The sequence below is a fragment of the Chiroxiphia lanceolata genome, chromosome 6 (genome assembly GCF_009829145.1).
Source record: "Chiroxiphia lanceolata isolate bChiLan1 chromosome 6, bChiLan1.pri, whole genome shotgun sequence".
In the NCBI taxonomy this organism is placed as follows: domain Eukaryota; kingdom Metazoa; phylum Chordata; class Aves; order Passeriformes; family Pipridae; genus Chiroxiphia; species Chiroxiphia lanceolata.
The window spans coordinates 30364969-30378830 of record NC_045642.1 but is presented as its reverse complement, the minus strand read 5'-3'; the positions used below and the strand labels follow the sequence as shown (position 1 = coordinate 30378830).

General features: G+C 37.3%; 1 protein-coding gene across 6 annotated transcripts in view; it reads right to left on the bottom strand.

The window, feature by feature from the left end:
* Positions 1 to 13862, bottom strand: part of DCAF5 (DDB1 and CUL4 associated factor 5) — a 71014-nt gene that overhangs the window by 53859 nt on the left and 3293 nt on the right. For 3 of the 6 annotated variants that reach the window (XM_032690318.1, XM_032690324.1, XM_032690319.1), the window contains exons 2-4: positions 7147 to 7290; positions 3838 to 3874; positions 1336 to 1475 (exon numbers count right to left, since the gene is read on the bottom strand). In XM_032690318.1, the coding sequence (XP_032546209.1) occupies positions 1336 to 1475; positions 3838 to 3874; positions 7147 to 7290 (321 nt within the window). Of the gene's footprint in view, positions 1 to 1335; positions 1476 to 3837; positions 3875 to 7146; positions 7291 to 7722; positions 7888 to 7914; positions 8023 to 12803; positions 13550 to 13862 lie in introns of those variants that run through there. The other 3 variants (XM_032690321.1, XM_032690323.1, XM_032690322.1) reach the window with 3 other exon arrangements.

Here is a 13862-nt window from a genome sequence, read left to right as displayed (position 1 = left end):
CAATATATATATATGGAGTGTGTACATTTTCTTCAGAATGTTTAATAAAATTACTACACGGGAAAAGAGATAAGGGGTAATACAACTGTGCAAGAGAACTGCACAAAACTGAATGCAGTGCTAGTATATTTAGTTTTTAGTTATACTTATACAAAGGCAATATGCCTGGGGTAGGGAGGGTATCTATAAGCAGTCCTCTATGAGTATTCTGGTGGGGCTTATCAAGACAGACCCAACTCTGGTTACTCATGTTCAATAAATCCTGCAGGATACTAGTGTCTCTAAAAGTATAAAGTATGTATTGTTTCAACTTTTATTTCCTAGTCAAAAAGGGACAGTCTAGGAAAGCTATCAAACTCATTAAGTGTGGAAAGAGATAATTCAGTCAAACAGCAACTTTGACCCAACAATGTGTACAAATTGCCACAAAATACATCATGGATTTCACAGCCATAAACAATTTTCCTGTAAGACCAGTAGAAATTACAAGTTGAGGCAATTGCATTTAATCAGCTTACTAAGAAATATGGAATTTTATTTCAGCTGTGAAGGAAGGGAACCATATTCTGTACTCCTGCAGATTGCTCTGTGTTCTTGAGGATGAGGTAAACTTGAAGCTTCATTTATTTAAGTGTTACTTAAGTATTCATACACTGAAATTCAATTACTGTGGTATTTCTCTCAAATTTATGTAACTATAGTTCTAAACTGAGATTCTTCAACCTCAAAACTGCAGCTGTAAAAACACAGGTCATGGTGTTTTGAGAAGCTGCAGGTTTGTTATATAAATCAACATTATTCAGTTCTGTTTCAGAAAACAAAGACTGAAGTAATAATTCAATTTCCCTGTTATCACATAAGGGCTCTAAGTTTCCATACAACCAGAAAACATTACCCATACGTGTCTCAGGGTCACAGGGAAGTATATAATTAGCTTTGGAAAACTATTCAAATCAAAATGACAGCTTTCTAAACATCCAAAATTTCTTTTCAGCCCAGACTATAGGAAAAAAACCCCAAACCCCATATTCCTAACTGATTGCAAGTTTTGAAAGATGTTGTCATTCCCTCCACTCCCCCTTTACTCAAGTTAAAACCTATTCAAACCAAGTTCTATGCTAGCCTGCACTGTGTACTGGTACTTTATGGAGTCATTTAAGACAGTAAGACTGAACTGAAAAGACTTGCCTATCACTGGGCAAAAAACCTATGCCTCACTTTCACCCTTTTCCAACACTCACTGTCTCGACTGTCCCTGATAAACATATTTTTTCTCTTCCCTGCCTTGCACAAACTTTTCCTCAATCAACAATCTTTTCCTTCTAGAGATCTTACCTCCATGGGAAGACTCTCGGATGTCCCAAATAAGAACTCGGCCATCATCTGATGAACTGGCAAAGATGTTGTCATTTACTGGGCTTACTGAAAGGCCGTACACTGCATCTTCATGGGCAAACACATCCAAGGTTTCAGTGCTGGAAAAGAGACACAGTATTATCATTCTTCCTTCTTTTGCTATTGTTTTAAAAAGCAAAGTCTTTACAGCTTTATCTACCTAGTAACACTTAGTGATGAAGTTTATGCAACTTCCTAAGAAGACCCTTGTGTATAATTCAAGTGAAAACCAAACAAAATGCCCGTGTTCAGTGACCAAGACATCATGCTATGAGAAAAAAAATATCTCAGACCAAAACCCAAACATTAAAAACTTCAGATAACTGCAAGATGCTATGGAACTCTCGTTGTGTTACATCAAGTCTGGGAGGAGGCAATGGGAAAGGGAAAGAAGCCTTGGGATCTGTGGAGTAAATTTTTACTACTTAATGTAAAAAGGAAAACAAGACAGAAGTACACTCTTTAATACAAGCTTCTGTATTGTCTAGAAGTTCAGCTGAAGCTCACAAAAGACCAACTTTCCAGATGGCTTCTTAAGTAAGTTTTCTTGGGTTTTCTGCATAGACCAGACCTATATTTTTCCATGTAGAAAAACCAGAAAAAAAGAACAAAATTATTCCCCCCAAAGTACCTAGTTTTCAGCCATTCCACAGCTATAAAAAAAAAAAAAAGCCCGTTCCCCATTCCTTTCCCATCTTTTTAGATCATTTAAAAAGGAGGAAATAGTGGTATGGAGAGGCCAAAAGCTGAAATACTGAGTCAGAATATTCTGGGATTGTTTTATTTCTTTGAAAAAGCCCCTTCATTTCACTAGGGAATACACTTTGTATGCTATCCCTATACCTCATGGAAGCTCCACCATAGAGATCCACATAAAATTAGTGTTTTACTCACATGGCAATTGATGTTCTTAGTGACAGACCTACTAACTCTGTCTCATGGACCATTAATAAAAAGGTAAAAAAAGCAGTAACAGAAAAAGCCATTTAAAATGATGAAAAAACAGTTGACAGACCAAGTGTTATCATTCAAGAAGATAGAGTAACTTTCCATAGAAATCAATCACAATTTAGTGTGTCAGTCCACTAAGGTTTCTTTCAGAAGATCCCACTAATAACCTTAGAGGAAAGAATTATGTACGTGTTACAACTGGTCTTAGCATACCTAAAAAAACCCCCTGATAACGAAAGCACATTAAAGCCACACACATATCAGAAAGACTAACATCTGAGCAAGACAGAGCAGGAAAAAATGTGTTATATAGAGAAGTGTCAAGGACAAAGACCTTGTAAAAGCTTAAAAAGTCAGAACGTGATAAACACCAGCATCTAAAATTTTGACATTTCCACATTTAACTAAAACAACAAGAAAAACAAAATGCCAAACAAAAAACATCTCCCAACAAACAAACACCTCTCCCAACCAAAACTCATACAAAACACACACTCCCAAAAGCCTTACAACCAAAAAAAAAACAACCCCCAAACACCAAACAACACAATATTCCTGAGAAAGCATCAGAACAGTAGGAAAAAGTTACTTTTGCCCAACTACCATACAAGACTTATGCAAGAAGCGGACACAAGGTATGATGGAAGGCAGATGTACACTGAATAGTTCAATGCAAAAGGCTTTGGACAAACATAGCAAGAAATATGTCCAAATTATGTTATTTAAGCAACTCAAAAAAAGTAAGGGTTTATATTTCTCTGTTCTTATATATATCTCTTCCTGCTTTTAATTTATACTTGATTTTCTTGAGTTCATGTTAATTAAATGGTCATTGCTTAGAAGTTATTAGTACAGACCAAAATTTTATAGTTTTTTTATACCTCAAATGAAGTAAGATCAAAAGATATGATGTCTAGAGAATTCCAGTCCAACACATTACCACTACTGTATTATTTATATTTTGACTAACAGCCTAATCTTGATGTAGCACAACAAAGCCTAATTCCCAACTGGTTTGCAATTTTGGTAAAAAGTAAGCATCGAAACAAATCTGCTTCACATTAGTGTGGAGAATCCGGCAGCTGCAGTCAAAGTTTTAAAGCTAATTAGGCAGGCCAAGCACCAGCCATCTTAAATACAAGTCAGGTGAGTGTGTTGAAAAACAAAACATCTGTATGTGCCAACACTTGTATACGTGCCAGAATAATCTGGCCCTAAATCTACTCAGAACGTACGTTTGCAGGAGAGCATATATATTTAATAATCATTCTCTTCTCCGTGGTCAAAATGATACAAAACCCAAGTGCTGGAAAAAAATGGAATTATGAGGAATACTTCATTCCCGAAATGAATTTAGATAAATAAAAAGCAGGTTTCAGGATTAAAACACCGTGCTCTTATCCTAGACCATTAATTAAAACAAAAAGTGCCTCCAGTGAGTTGACATTAAGCGACTTCTTAAAGCAGTGGAAATACAAACTGTGTATTTACCTTTCAACATCATGGAGTATAACTTGCTCATCATTTCCTAAAAAGAGAAATATAAGCACTTAACAACATGTTCCAGTGGTTTAAAAGCATTATAGTGAAAAAAAATCCAAACCAAATTTTTTTCTTTTAAAATTTTCAATTTCAAAAACAAAACTGAAGCAGAGAGAAGACGAACTCAGTTTCCAAGTGGTTAGCTCTCTGCTCAGTTATGTGAGAGGCTCCATGTCACATTTCCAGTCATGACCAAATGTACCAATACGTTCCATCTGCTACTGCTCAACAGATAATTCTATTTAACTATGCTACCAACCAATCATTCTTTGTTCAGTTTGAGCTTGAGTTTTGGGACATCTGCAGTAAAGAGAAGAATATTCCATGAAGCAGCAGGACACTTTTAACTCTCATGAAAATACATCTTTCTTCCCACTCAAAGGATACTCCATAAAAAGATCATGGAAGTGAAAGGCACTGGGCTCCCAGATCAAATACTGCCAGCTAACACTATCAGCGTCCAGGGTTTTGCAGCCATCGAGAAGGCGAGAATGTGACAGCCAATGCAATTTCTTCTATATTAACAAAAACCAAATCAAGTAACCACACAATCATGTCATTTTTCTTTTATCACATCCACTGAATACAATGGAAACTAACCACATGTGTGCAGGCTAAGAAGGTCACAGCCACAAAGTAATTCCAATAGCTCATGCAGCGTTTTTCAATCTATAGCAGCAGAATATTTTTCTTTAGTCTCTGTGCTGAATATTAATTTACCTAAATTTGGCACCTCCTCGTTAGAAATATTTAAGGACACACACACTTTTACATTTAATTCAGAAGAAAAGAACCCAGAAAGCCCACAAAGTCATATTTTTATGCTCTGTATGTCTTTTTAGTTGTGATATAGAGTTGTGAAGCTTTCCTAATGCACAACAAAGCTAGAGCTATCTGTCACATCAGGCCTTAGGGAAACAAATTCAGTTCCCTGTAGGTTTATTTCATCTTTTCATATACCTAACATTACGAGCAAAATAAAAAAAGGTCCAAGCAGTTTACTAGGAGGGGATCTTTCATTTCAAATGCTGCTCTACTCTCCGTGTGTGTGGACAGAGAAGGGCAACAGTATTCTTCAGGGATGGGAACTTCTTTGGTACTTTGAGACAGTTTTTCTCCAGAGATTACATGCATTACTGTCCACTCAGTTCCTGCCTTCCATTTTTGTAATGGCTATTTGTGGTGCTTGCTCCTTCAAAGGAAAGAACTCTGAAATTCCTTGGATGCAATCCAATTTCTAGTGAAGTGGAAAATCCCTTCTCCTCTGTTATCAAGAGCTGCTTTAGGGAAAGGTCATCAGATTCTAAGTCATTAGTCGTTGGCAGTTGTTTATTTACAGAATAAACTGAGTTCTGTGTGCCTTGTGCTAGTTTCCATACTCTAATTCTTAGTTCTGGGGGTTTTATAAGTATTACAGTTTCCATAATTTAAATACAACTCCAAATTCAGGTGTGGGTGTCTGTGTATCTATGTGATAACCAGTAGACCTTAAGTCCCACAATTCTTTCAGACCTTCTAAGAATCTTCCAGAACATCACTGAGTGAATAAATATAGCTAGCCCCATTTTACTGACAGAGATAAAACAGATGGTACATTTAGGCCATGCAGCAAAATGACTCTTTATGAGGGATCCAAGAGTCAGACTCACAGCCCTTGCAGATGAGATCAATGAATCTTGATGGAGCAGCTGAAAGAGTTCCTGACTCCTCCAATGGAAATAATTTCTGGCAGAGGCACAGTGGTTTTATGTAAACTGGAGGAGGAAAAAGAGATGAGAATGGCCAGTTTGTCTGTGCATCAGCTGTCACAGCTCATATAACCTGGCATCTTAGCAAAAACCACCATAATTAATGATGTAAATCTTTAACTGCAGGTGTTAACTTCAGTGGCAAGGTATATTTAAGCCACTCTTTTGCTTTTCCTGTGAAAACAGCAGCCTCTGACAGCAGGGTCCAATGGACAGAGGGCTGAGCTGGATATGAGAAAATACCATTCCAGCTGGTCCAGCAAGATTTGGCACAGTTCACTCCTTGAATATTCATGTAAGGTTCCATTTGTATGAGTTCAAACTAAAGTAAAACAGACTTTTGCCCAAAATTTCATGCAGACACGTTCATTTGAAGACAGCACAGAGTGCTGTCTTTCTCATAAAACAAACAGCAGTCCCCAGAATTAGAAGACAGGCATTTGACATTTTTGGGGTTTACTCCACCTGAGAAGTGTATCTGAATCATTCCATCCTTCAAATTTGACACCATCTTAAGCTTTGTCATGCCTTTTTTTCTAATGGATGTTATAATTTTAACACAGCATTGAAGGACGAGAAGCTTCCATCATTCACATGCACTTAGACTCAATTTCTAGCTTTGATTTACAGTTCACAAATCTTGGTTCAAAAAGGTAACAAAGGGCTTTGACCAAATAGTCTCATAATATCCTAAATAAAGTCTAGCTGTATGTTAAAGGACATTCTGTACAAATTCTTGTCCTTCTGTTACCATGTCAGATAGAGGAAACGAAGTACTGCAGAAAATGACACTTGACTGCATTGACAGTCTTTTTCTTCTCAATTAAAATTTTCCTCCTTACCTCAACACTTTAAAAATCATGCGGTGAAATGAACCCAAATTATAGGGATTATTAACCCAGAACAAGTTTATGTCCACTTCCCTTATGTTAGTTTTAAGACTGAATTAAACTTTCTGTTAAAAAGCAGATTTATATTAAAAAGAGATGAAAAATATCAAGGCCTATCAGTATGTGCCAACAGTTCTAAAAGGCAGGTGCTTACCTAGTGAGGACTGAAATGGGGTCTGAAAAAAAGTGATCCACCAATAGATGGCAATAGTCCTACATAAGCTGTCTAAGGGTGCATTAAAATCAGATTGTAGCAGTAAAGATTTTTAAGCATCAGGCTTGAGTGCCAGAGGGAATGCAGGGTCTGCTCTCAATACAGCTAAGAGGGAATATCAAAGACAACATTCCACAGTCTGTAGCACAAGTAGGGGCAAACTGAACCCAGGTTTCTCATGATAGTTCAAGACAACAATGCAGTAACACCAGGGTTTGAGAAAAGAAGCATGACAAAATTGAAAATGTTGTGCTAATTAAAGAATTCCCTGTTTCCAAAGAAACTTTGGTTACTGATTAAGACCACCTTCCAGATATCGCCTGGGGCAGGTTCTCACTCATGGCTTCTACTGCAAAGCATTCACAACACATAGGCCTGTGAAATCAGAGTGCTCTTCCTTCCTTACCTCCAGAGAACACTTTTGTATTGCCGCTGTTGAAAGCTAGGCAGAAGATATTAGAGTGATGCTCCCCTTTCAGCTGAACTGGTTTGACTCTTGAATGGATGGCTTCTTCCATATGCCAAAGTAAGACCCGGCGGTCATCTCCTCCTAGAAGAAAGAAAGGAAATGAGCATTACTGCCTAAGCCATGTGTAAACTGATGACATTATTTAACTGTGCAGCTATTCATAAAAGGCTTTGCTAAAACCCTGTTTAGCATAAAAAATGTATACCTTTCTGGATATATAGACACACATTTACATTAAGATGTCATGCAGTCAGGTATTCCATTAAAATAAATGAAAACATAGTAATCAGCATGAAAAGGTTGAATTAAACAGCTGCCATTCTGCCAACACAGAGTGACAACCTATAGGAACCTGGAAACTCAAAAATGTACTGCTACATAAAACTCTGTGGCAAGCTATAGATGAATTACATGCCAGATAACATATGCATGTTGGCAAAATGCTTCTGTACCAACCCCTTGTTGCCAGCCTTGCTTACGCTATTCATAAAACAGAAACTTTTTCCCCCTTACAGTGACAACTACATCTCTTCTAGCAGTCTTTCCAAAGCCCTCATAGCATAGGTTGGCTCAGGACTGACATGTGGCCATAAAAAGATTTTACTGAGGCATTCAGAAGTCTTCAGCATGCACAGTCATGTCATGCTTCTAGATCTCTAAAGGTTAAGACAGACATTTCTGAGGTGAACTCCTGACAAAGAGCACCTGGAGAAAAGAAGTTCAACTCTCTCTTGCTTTACAACTTGCTGTATGTACTTCTAATTGCTTGCCTAGATGCAGTTCTCAGTTCAGAACTCTAAACACAAATACACTGAAGTGCCTCCTTCTCTGTCTGATAAACAGTCAGATATAAAATGAGTATTAGACTGTTTGTGCTTCATTTGCATTAAACTACTATTTATTAGGAAAAAAAAAATCAAGATACTATTGTATTGGACAGCATTCTCCACAGCAATTTTGAATGCCTGTAAAATCTGAATAAAGCTACTTTAAGTCAGACTTAAAATATTTTTTTGGTATCTCTCTTTAGTAACAAATTAAAGTCATCGCAAGTCAAAAATGCCACTGGAAACATTCTGATTTCAGTTAAACATTTTACTGCTTCTTTGTACAATCAAAAGCATAAAGTCAGAGCCATCTGAGCTGCTATCCAGAGGGAAAAAGGCATGACATAGAGACAAAAAGAAACCAAAATCAATTGGCCTGCTGTTTACTTACAGAAAACATAAATGCATAAACAGAATTAATTACTACTATTGATAATGAGATTTCTTTAAATTTTTCACATCAGATGATGCTATTAAACATTTTTCCCATGGAACTGAGTTATGTCAAACATCCTATAAGTTAACAGTCTCTCAGCCTGTGAGTCTATTAACAGATTTTATGATACTTTGATGGACAGTTCAGCTGCATGTTATGCTTACCTATGCTCCTTGAGATTAATTGTGTATTCCTCTTCCTGATTTTGTACTTCACAGAGCAAACAAGAGTACATGATAAAAAGATTTGTGATGCATTTGATAACTACTGGGAATGAGTCAAATCTGATGGATCCAGAAACTCACAGTAATTTATGGTCAACTAAACTAATGGAAGCTTATATTTCTTTCTGTCTAGAAATAGGAGAGACAGTTGTATTTGCATCCTAGTGATTGCAGGCATAATAAGTAATAAGGAGACACAGAAATACATGACCACATCAGCCAAGTTAAAATCAAGAAGTAACTGTCACACTTAAAAGTGGCTACTTCCCAAAGCTGCCAAAAGCCATATCCTATTGTTATCACTACCTGGAAAACAATTTAAGCAACGTTTAAAGCTGGTGAACACCAACATTGCTTCTATCAAACTTTATTTATTGCCTTATGTAAAACACATTTCAGGGCAAAACATTACATATTGTTGTTAATTGTTCCCATAGCAAACCATTTTGCAAAACCACTGCAATAAGTTTACACATCCTCCTACCTGACAGCACAGCCAGCTAGGTGTCCCACTTTAACAGCAAACTCATAATCATTTTCACCAACCACTGCCCAGATACAAGAAAAATAATGAAGATATCCATAGAAAACAAACATTAGTGTGGTTTCCAGCACACATACAGTATGGAAGGAGAAGGATAAATTGTAACCTGTGCAGAAAAGTCTTTGACAGTGTGAAAAGTTGCCACTACCTTCTCTTTTGGAAGTTCCTATACCTTTAGTGCCTGTTTTTTCTGCCTCCATTTTGGAAAGGACTCTTCCTATTGAATAAAAATGTTTCTCTCTTCCCAGTTACCTAGATCTCCATGAGACTTTGGTACAAAGGGTCCCACTGTTGAGTACTCAACACTATAGTGGTCCAAGAACTATGTTTGCCTTTGTGGTGGCACAGTCCACAGTTTAGGAGCTTTCAAATATTCCCCACACTCATGCAATTCTGTCCCTTCTCCATCTACATATTGTCTTGCACATATTTGTCTTTGAGGACATCTACACCTGTTTCACCCTCTCATACTCCCTGAGACATAAAAGTTTAATAAAATTAAAATGTTAATTGGGTTGTAAGTCTCTTACCTTCTAACTCCAATTCAGCTATTCTAGAAATACTTCTGACTTACGATCAGTTCCAACGGGAAGAAAAAGTTACCCAATGTGTTGGGCCATAGAGGATTTACAGCAAAAAGGCACTTCAACAGTCTCTACATCCTCATACAAGAGAATAAGAAGTGTTAAGTCGCAGGTAATTATACCCAAGAAAAGACAAGGTTTAAGTGACTGAAACCAGGAAAAGTGTAAACCAGCAAATGCAATCTTCACTACCCAAACCTGACTCTTAAAATAAGAGGGAGAAAGGAGGGAGATGTACATGTATGGACAGGTATGAAGGGAGACAGCAAAGAAAATGTGAACATGCAGAGCTTTTATGCTCTGTAGAAAGGAACCATGATTCATTGCACACAAAGTGCATGCACATAATGCAACATAAGTTACAAGTCTGAGAATTATAGGAAACTATAGCAGGTCTATAGCATTCATTCTGTACAACAGAACAGCAAATGCTGATTAACTAAAATGTTCTCGATTTACAGTGAATTTATTGTGCATATACATCAATTCTACGACAACAGAAGCAGAAGTCACTCAACACTTTTCAAAAACCACTGGACCCACTGAACAACCTTGTGATAACTCTACAATACTCCCCCAAAGGAATAATGAAATAAGTGTGTATGGGAAGAGCACCTTCTTAACATGATACAGGGTATATACCAACAGCAACAGGTTTAATACATATCTGGGAAATCCAAGTCTATGGCTTCATAAGAAAATACCTTAGTCAACAAGGCTCCACAAGCGGATTTTCTAGAAATTGAAGACCTGCAAAGTCTTGAATTTGTAATTTTTCAGTCTGTGGTGTCAGAAACAGTAAGTCTGACAACTACAAAGTGGAAATAGCTTCACTTATCTTATTTTGCAGACTCTGTTTAGGACTGTATGACTGACAATTGGAAAAGTAAGTTTGTGTGACCCAGCTAGGAATTATACAACACCATTCTGCAGTTACTTTTCTGAAAGGAACCACATTTAAAAGATTTAATTAGTCAAGTACCTCAGTGTTCATTATGGGTCAAACCTGTTTCTACATTAAAAACTGAAGAGAGACAGGAAGAGAAGTCTATTCTTTTTGGGCCTAAAATAGTTCAAAGGGGGCCAGAACATACCCTCACCAAAGTAAATCTATTCCAATCAGTGTCTGCATACCTCATGAAACACACGAGTTCTTGAGTACTAACAGAAGCACTTCAAAACCATACCAGTCAGGATTTAAAACATGCAATTTTAAAGAGCATTAACCTTGCTGATTGCAGACAAAGCTCAAGACCACTGCTCCTCTTTGTCTCCCATATACCAGTTCCAGTCACTGAAGAACCTACATGGCAAGTGGACAACACCTCTAAATCATAACAAAAACTATTAGCCTTATTGCTCATACCTACTCCAGAGGTTGTATGAATCACAGAAAGTGGGATTGGATGGTATTTCAAGTTGATCACTTATTTGGCCCTGGACAAAGGCAAAAGGCTAGACTTTGTCAGAATTATTCCCAGTAGATACATCTCTAGTTTGCTCTTAAAAAATCAGTGCTGAGGTAGATTTCATACCCTCCTTAGGCAGCCTATTTCAGTTCCTCATTATCCTTGTCATTAGGCAGATTGCCCTAATATCCAGCCTGAGGATGCGTTTTGACCTTACATATAATCCCACTCCCCTTTACCATGTGCGCCTGCTATTTTCCCTTTCATTGAATTCACTGACGATTCAGGCAGGGATGAGTAGATTAAAGAAGTTGACCTGACAGAAAATCAACTGACAGACAAAAAATCTCTTCCTCCCTATTCCGTCCCCCTGATCAGATGCTTCCATCATACCAATTTCTGACTTTAAATTATAAAAGTGCCACATTACAAGCAACGAAGAGGAGAAATAAGTGAATGAACTACAGAATGAACGGCAGGTGCAAGATCAAACAGCATCCTAAAATCTTTCTTCCTATAATTTTGGACCACTTCTTTGTCCTATTCCCAGTAGACAAAGAAGAGTTTACAACTTCATGTAAGAATAATTAAGAACACCTTTATGCAGCTTAGGACTTGCATCTCTACTCAGCTGTTCTCTCTGTAAACTAAATGGACCCCTTTCTTTCAGTCTTTCATTCTTCATACCCTCTTCTGAATTTTCTCTAGTTTCGGCACATCTTTCTCAAAACGCAGTGCCCAAAATTGAGCACAGCACTCCATTTGAGGCCCCAACAGCACCAAACAAAGCAGGTTTACTTCACATGCTTTATCATGTCTGACAGTATTTATGTTGTGATCTATTGCATTTGGATCCTCTTCTCTATGACTATGGCCTAGTTGCCATAGTGTATGTGTAGAGTTAATCATTTTTATTCACACGCTGTAGTTTGCACTTGTCCCTATCAAAACACATGATATTTTTTTCCATGTAATGTATCTTAATTAACTTGAAATTCAACTCCTATCCTCTGAAATTATTGCTGCCTTATCCTGATATCTTTCCTGAGAAATTTTATAATTTCTCAGAAATTAATTAAAACATGATGTAGTAACTTGACGTAAGATCCTTCCTTACGCAGAATTCTGCTGGATACAATGAGATTAAAATCAAAGGTGTTCCTCTTTAAAACATACTTGATACACAATCCCCTTATTCAGAAGTAATATTCCACTACCTTTGCTAAAGTCACCTTGTTCCCCTCTTTTAGGCCCGTGCTCCTTCAGATTTACACAGCAACTAAATGACAGGTCAATTTCCAATACTTTCTTGCACCCTCACAAATTTATGATCATAGAACAGTTATTAATTTTTGCATTATCTGGTAGGAGGGAAAAAAAGCCAAGAGAAAAGGAATGCTGGCATGGATTAAGTAAGCCTCAGATTACAGTACTTCCCAGAAGTTATCTTGAAAGTGCAGTTTAAAGTCGGTAAAAAAGTGGGAGGTTCTGATAAAGATACTCGTGTTTGTAAGAGATAGCAGGCATGAAAAATGACAGATAAACAAACAGGAAAACATATCCACCAAACCTGAGGATGGGAGACAGACAGTCTATTACACAGACCAAGTAAAGTTGATTTTCAAGAAGTTAAATTGCAGAAGGAGATGCTTGGTAAATGTGAGGGAAGAAGTCAGATGCACACCATTGCATGGTGATTTTAATTTCCATGCATGGACGGTCATGTGTTTCTCAAACTGTTAAAAGAAAAAAACACCATCTAGTAAATGAAGCATTGCAAAGACACATTTTGCCCAATAAAATCTTTCAACTCTATCCAGCAACAAGTTTTAACCAATTTCAACCCACTTACACATTTCTTATATGTTAAGCTTTCCTCTTCTCATGTCATTCTACAGATAGGCCTTCCCTACTTGTCACACTGCATCTTCTCCTGAGTGCCCACCTCCTCATTCCATTTATTTAATTTTTTTAAAATTCTTGTCCTTATGTCTGTCTCTTCTAGCACTCATGTCCCAAACTATTAATCTCTCTCTCTTTCTCCCCCTCTATTAAGTGACACTGTTGAGTTCCACACAGGCACAGGAAAAGCCTACAAACTGGCCCCCAGCTCAACTTGTAGACCTCAACTTTTTTACTTGAAAATATGGTTACGGACAAATTTAATGACTATTAAATGTGCACTTTCCAATATAAGATTTGAAGAAGATACCTAAAAGTTTCAAACATGCTTTCAGAAGGCCTGCCAAGGCTTGTCTACGCTGAAGTTCTCTCCAAAATCCTAGCAGGAAAATTATCTGGAACTGTAACATAAACTCTGTTTAAGCAGTTTAAATTGTTTACTGAAACAGTAATCGTTAGCCTTACAGATTTGCTTCTGGGAGATAGATTTAAAAAAAAAAAAAAGGTGGGACACATACCTAAGGAAAGCATTCCAGCCAATAGTGATGAGAACAGCACTAATTTGGATGCAGGCTAGCATTTCAATGGCATCAGTATAGCCACTACCAACGCACTGTACCAGTTGCACTTAAACCATCTCTAATAAGGTCTAAGTTGTTAACAAGTCAATTAGCCAAAGCAGACTTCTTTAGATTAAGAATATAGATATTACTTAACACTGAACAAC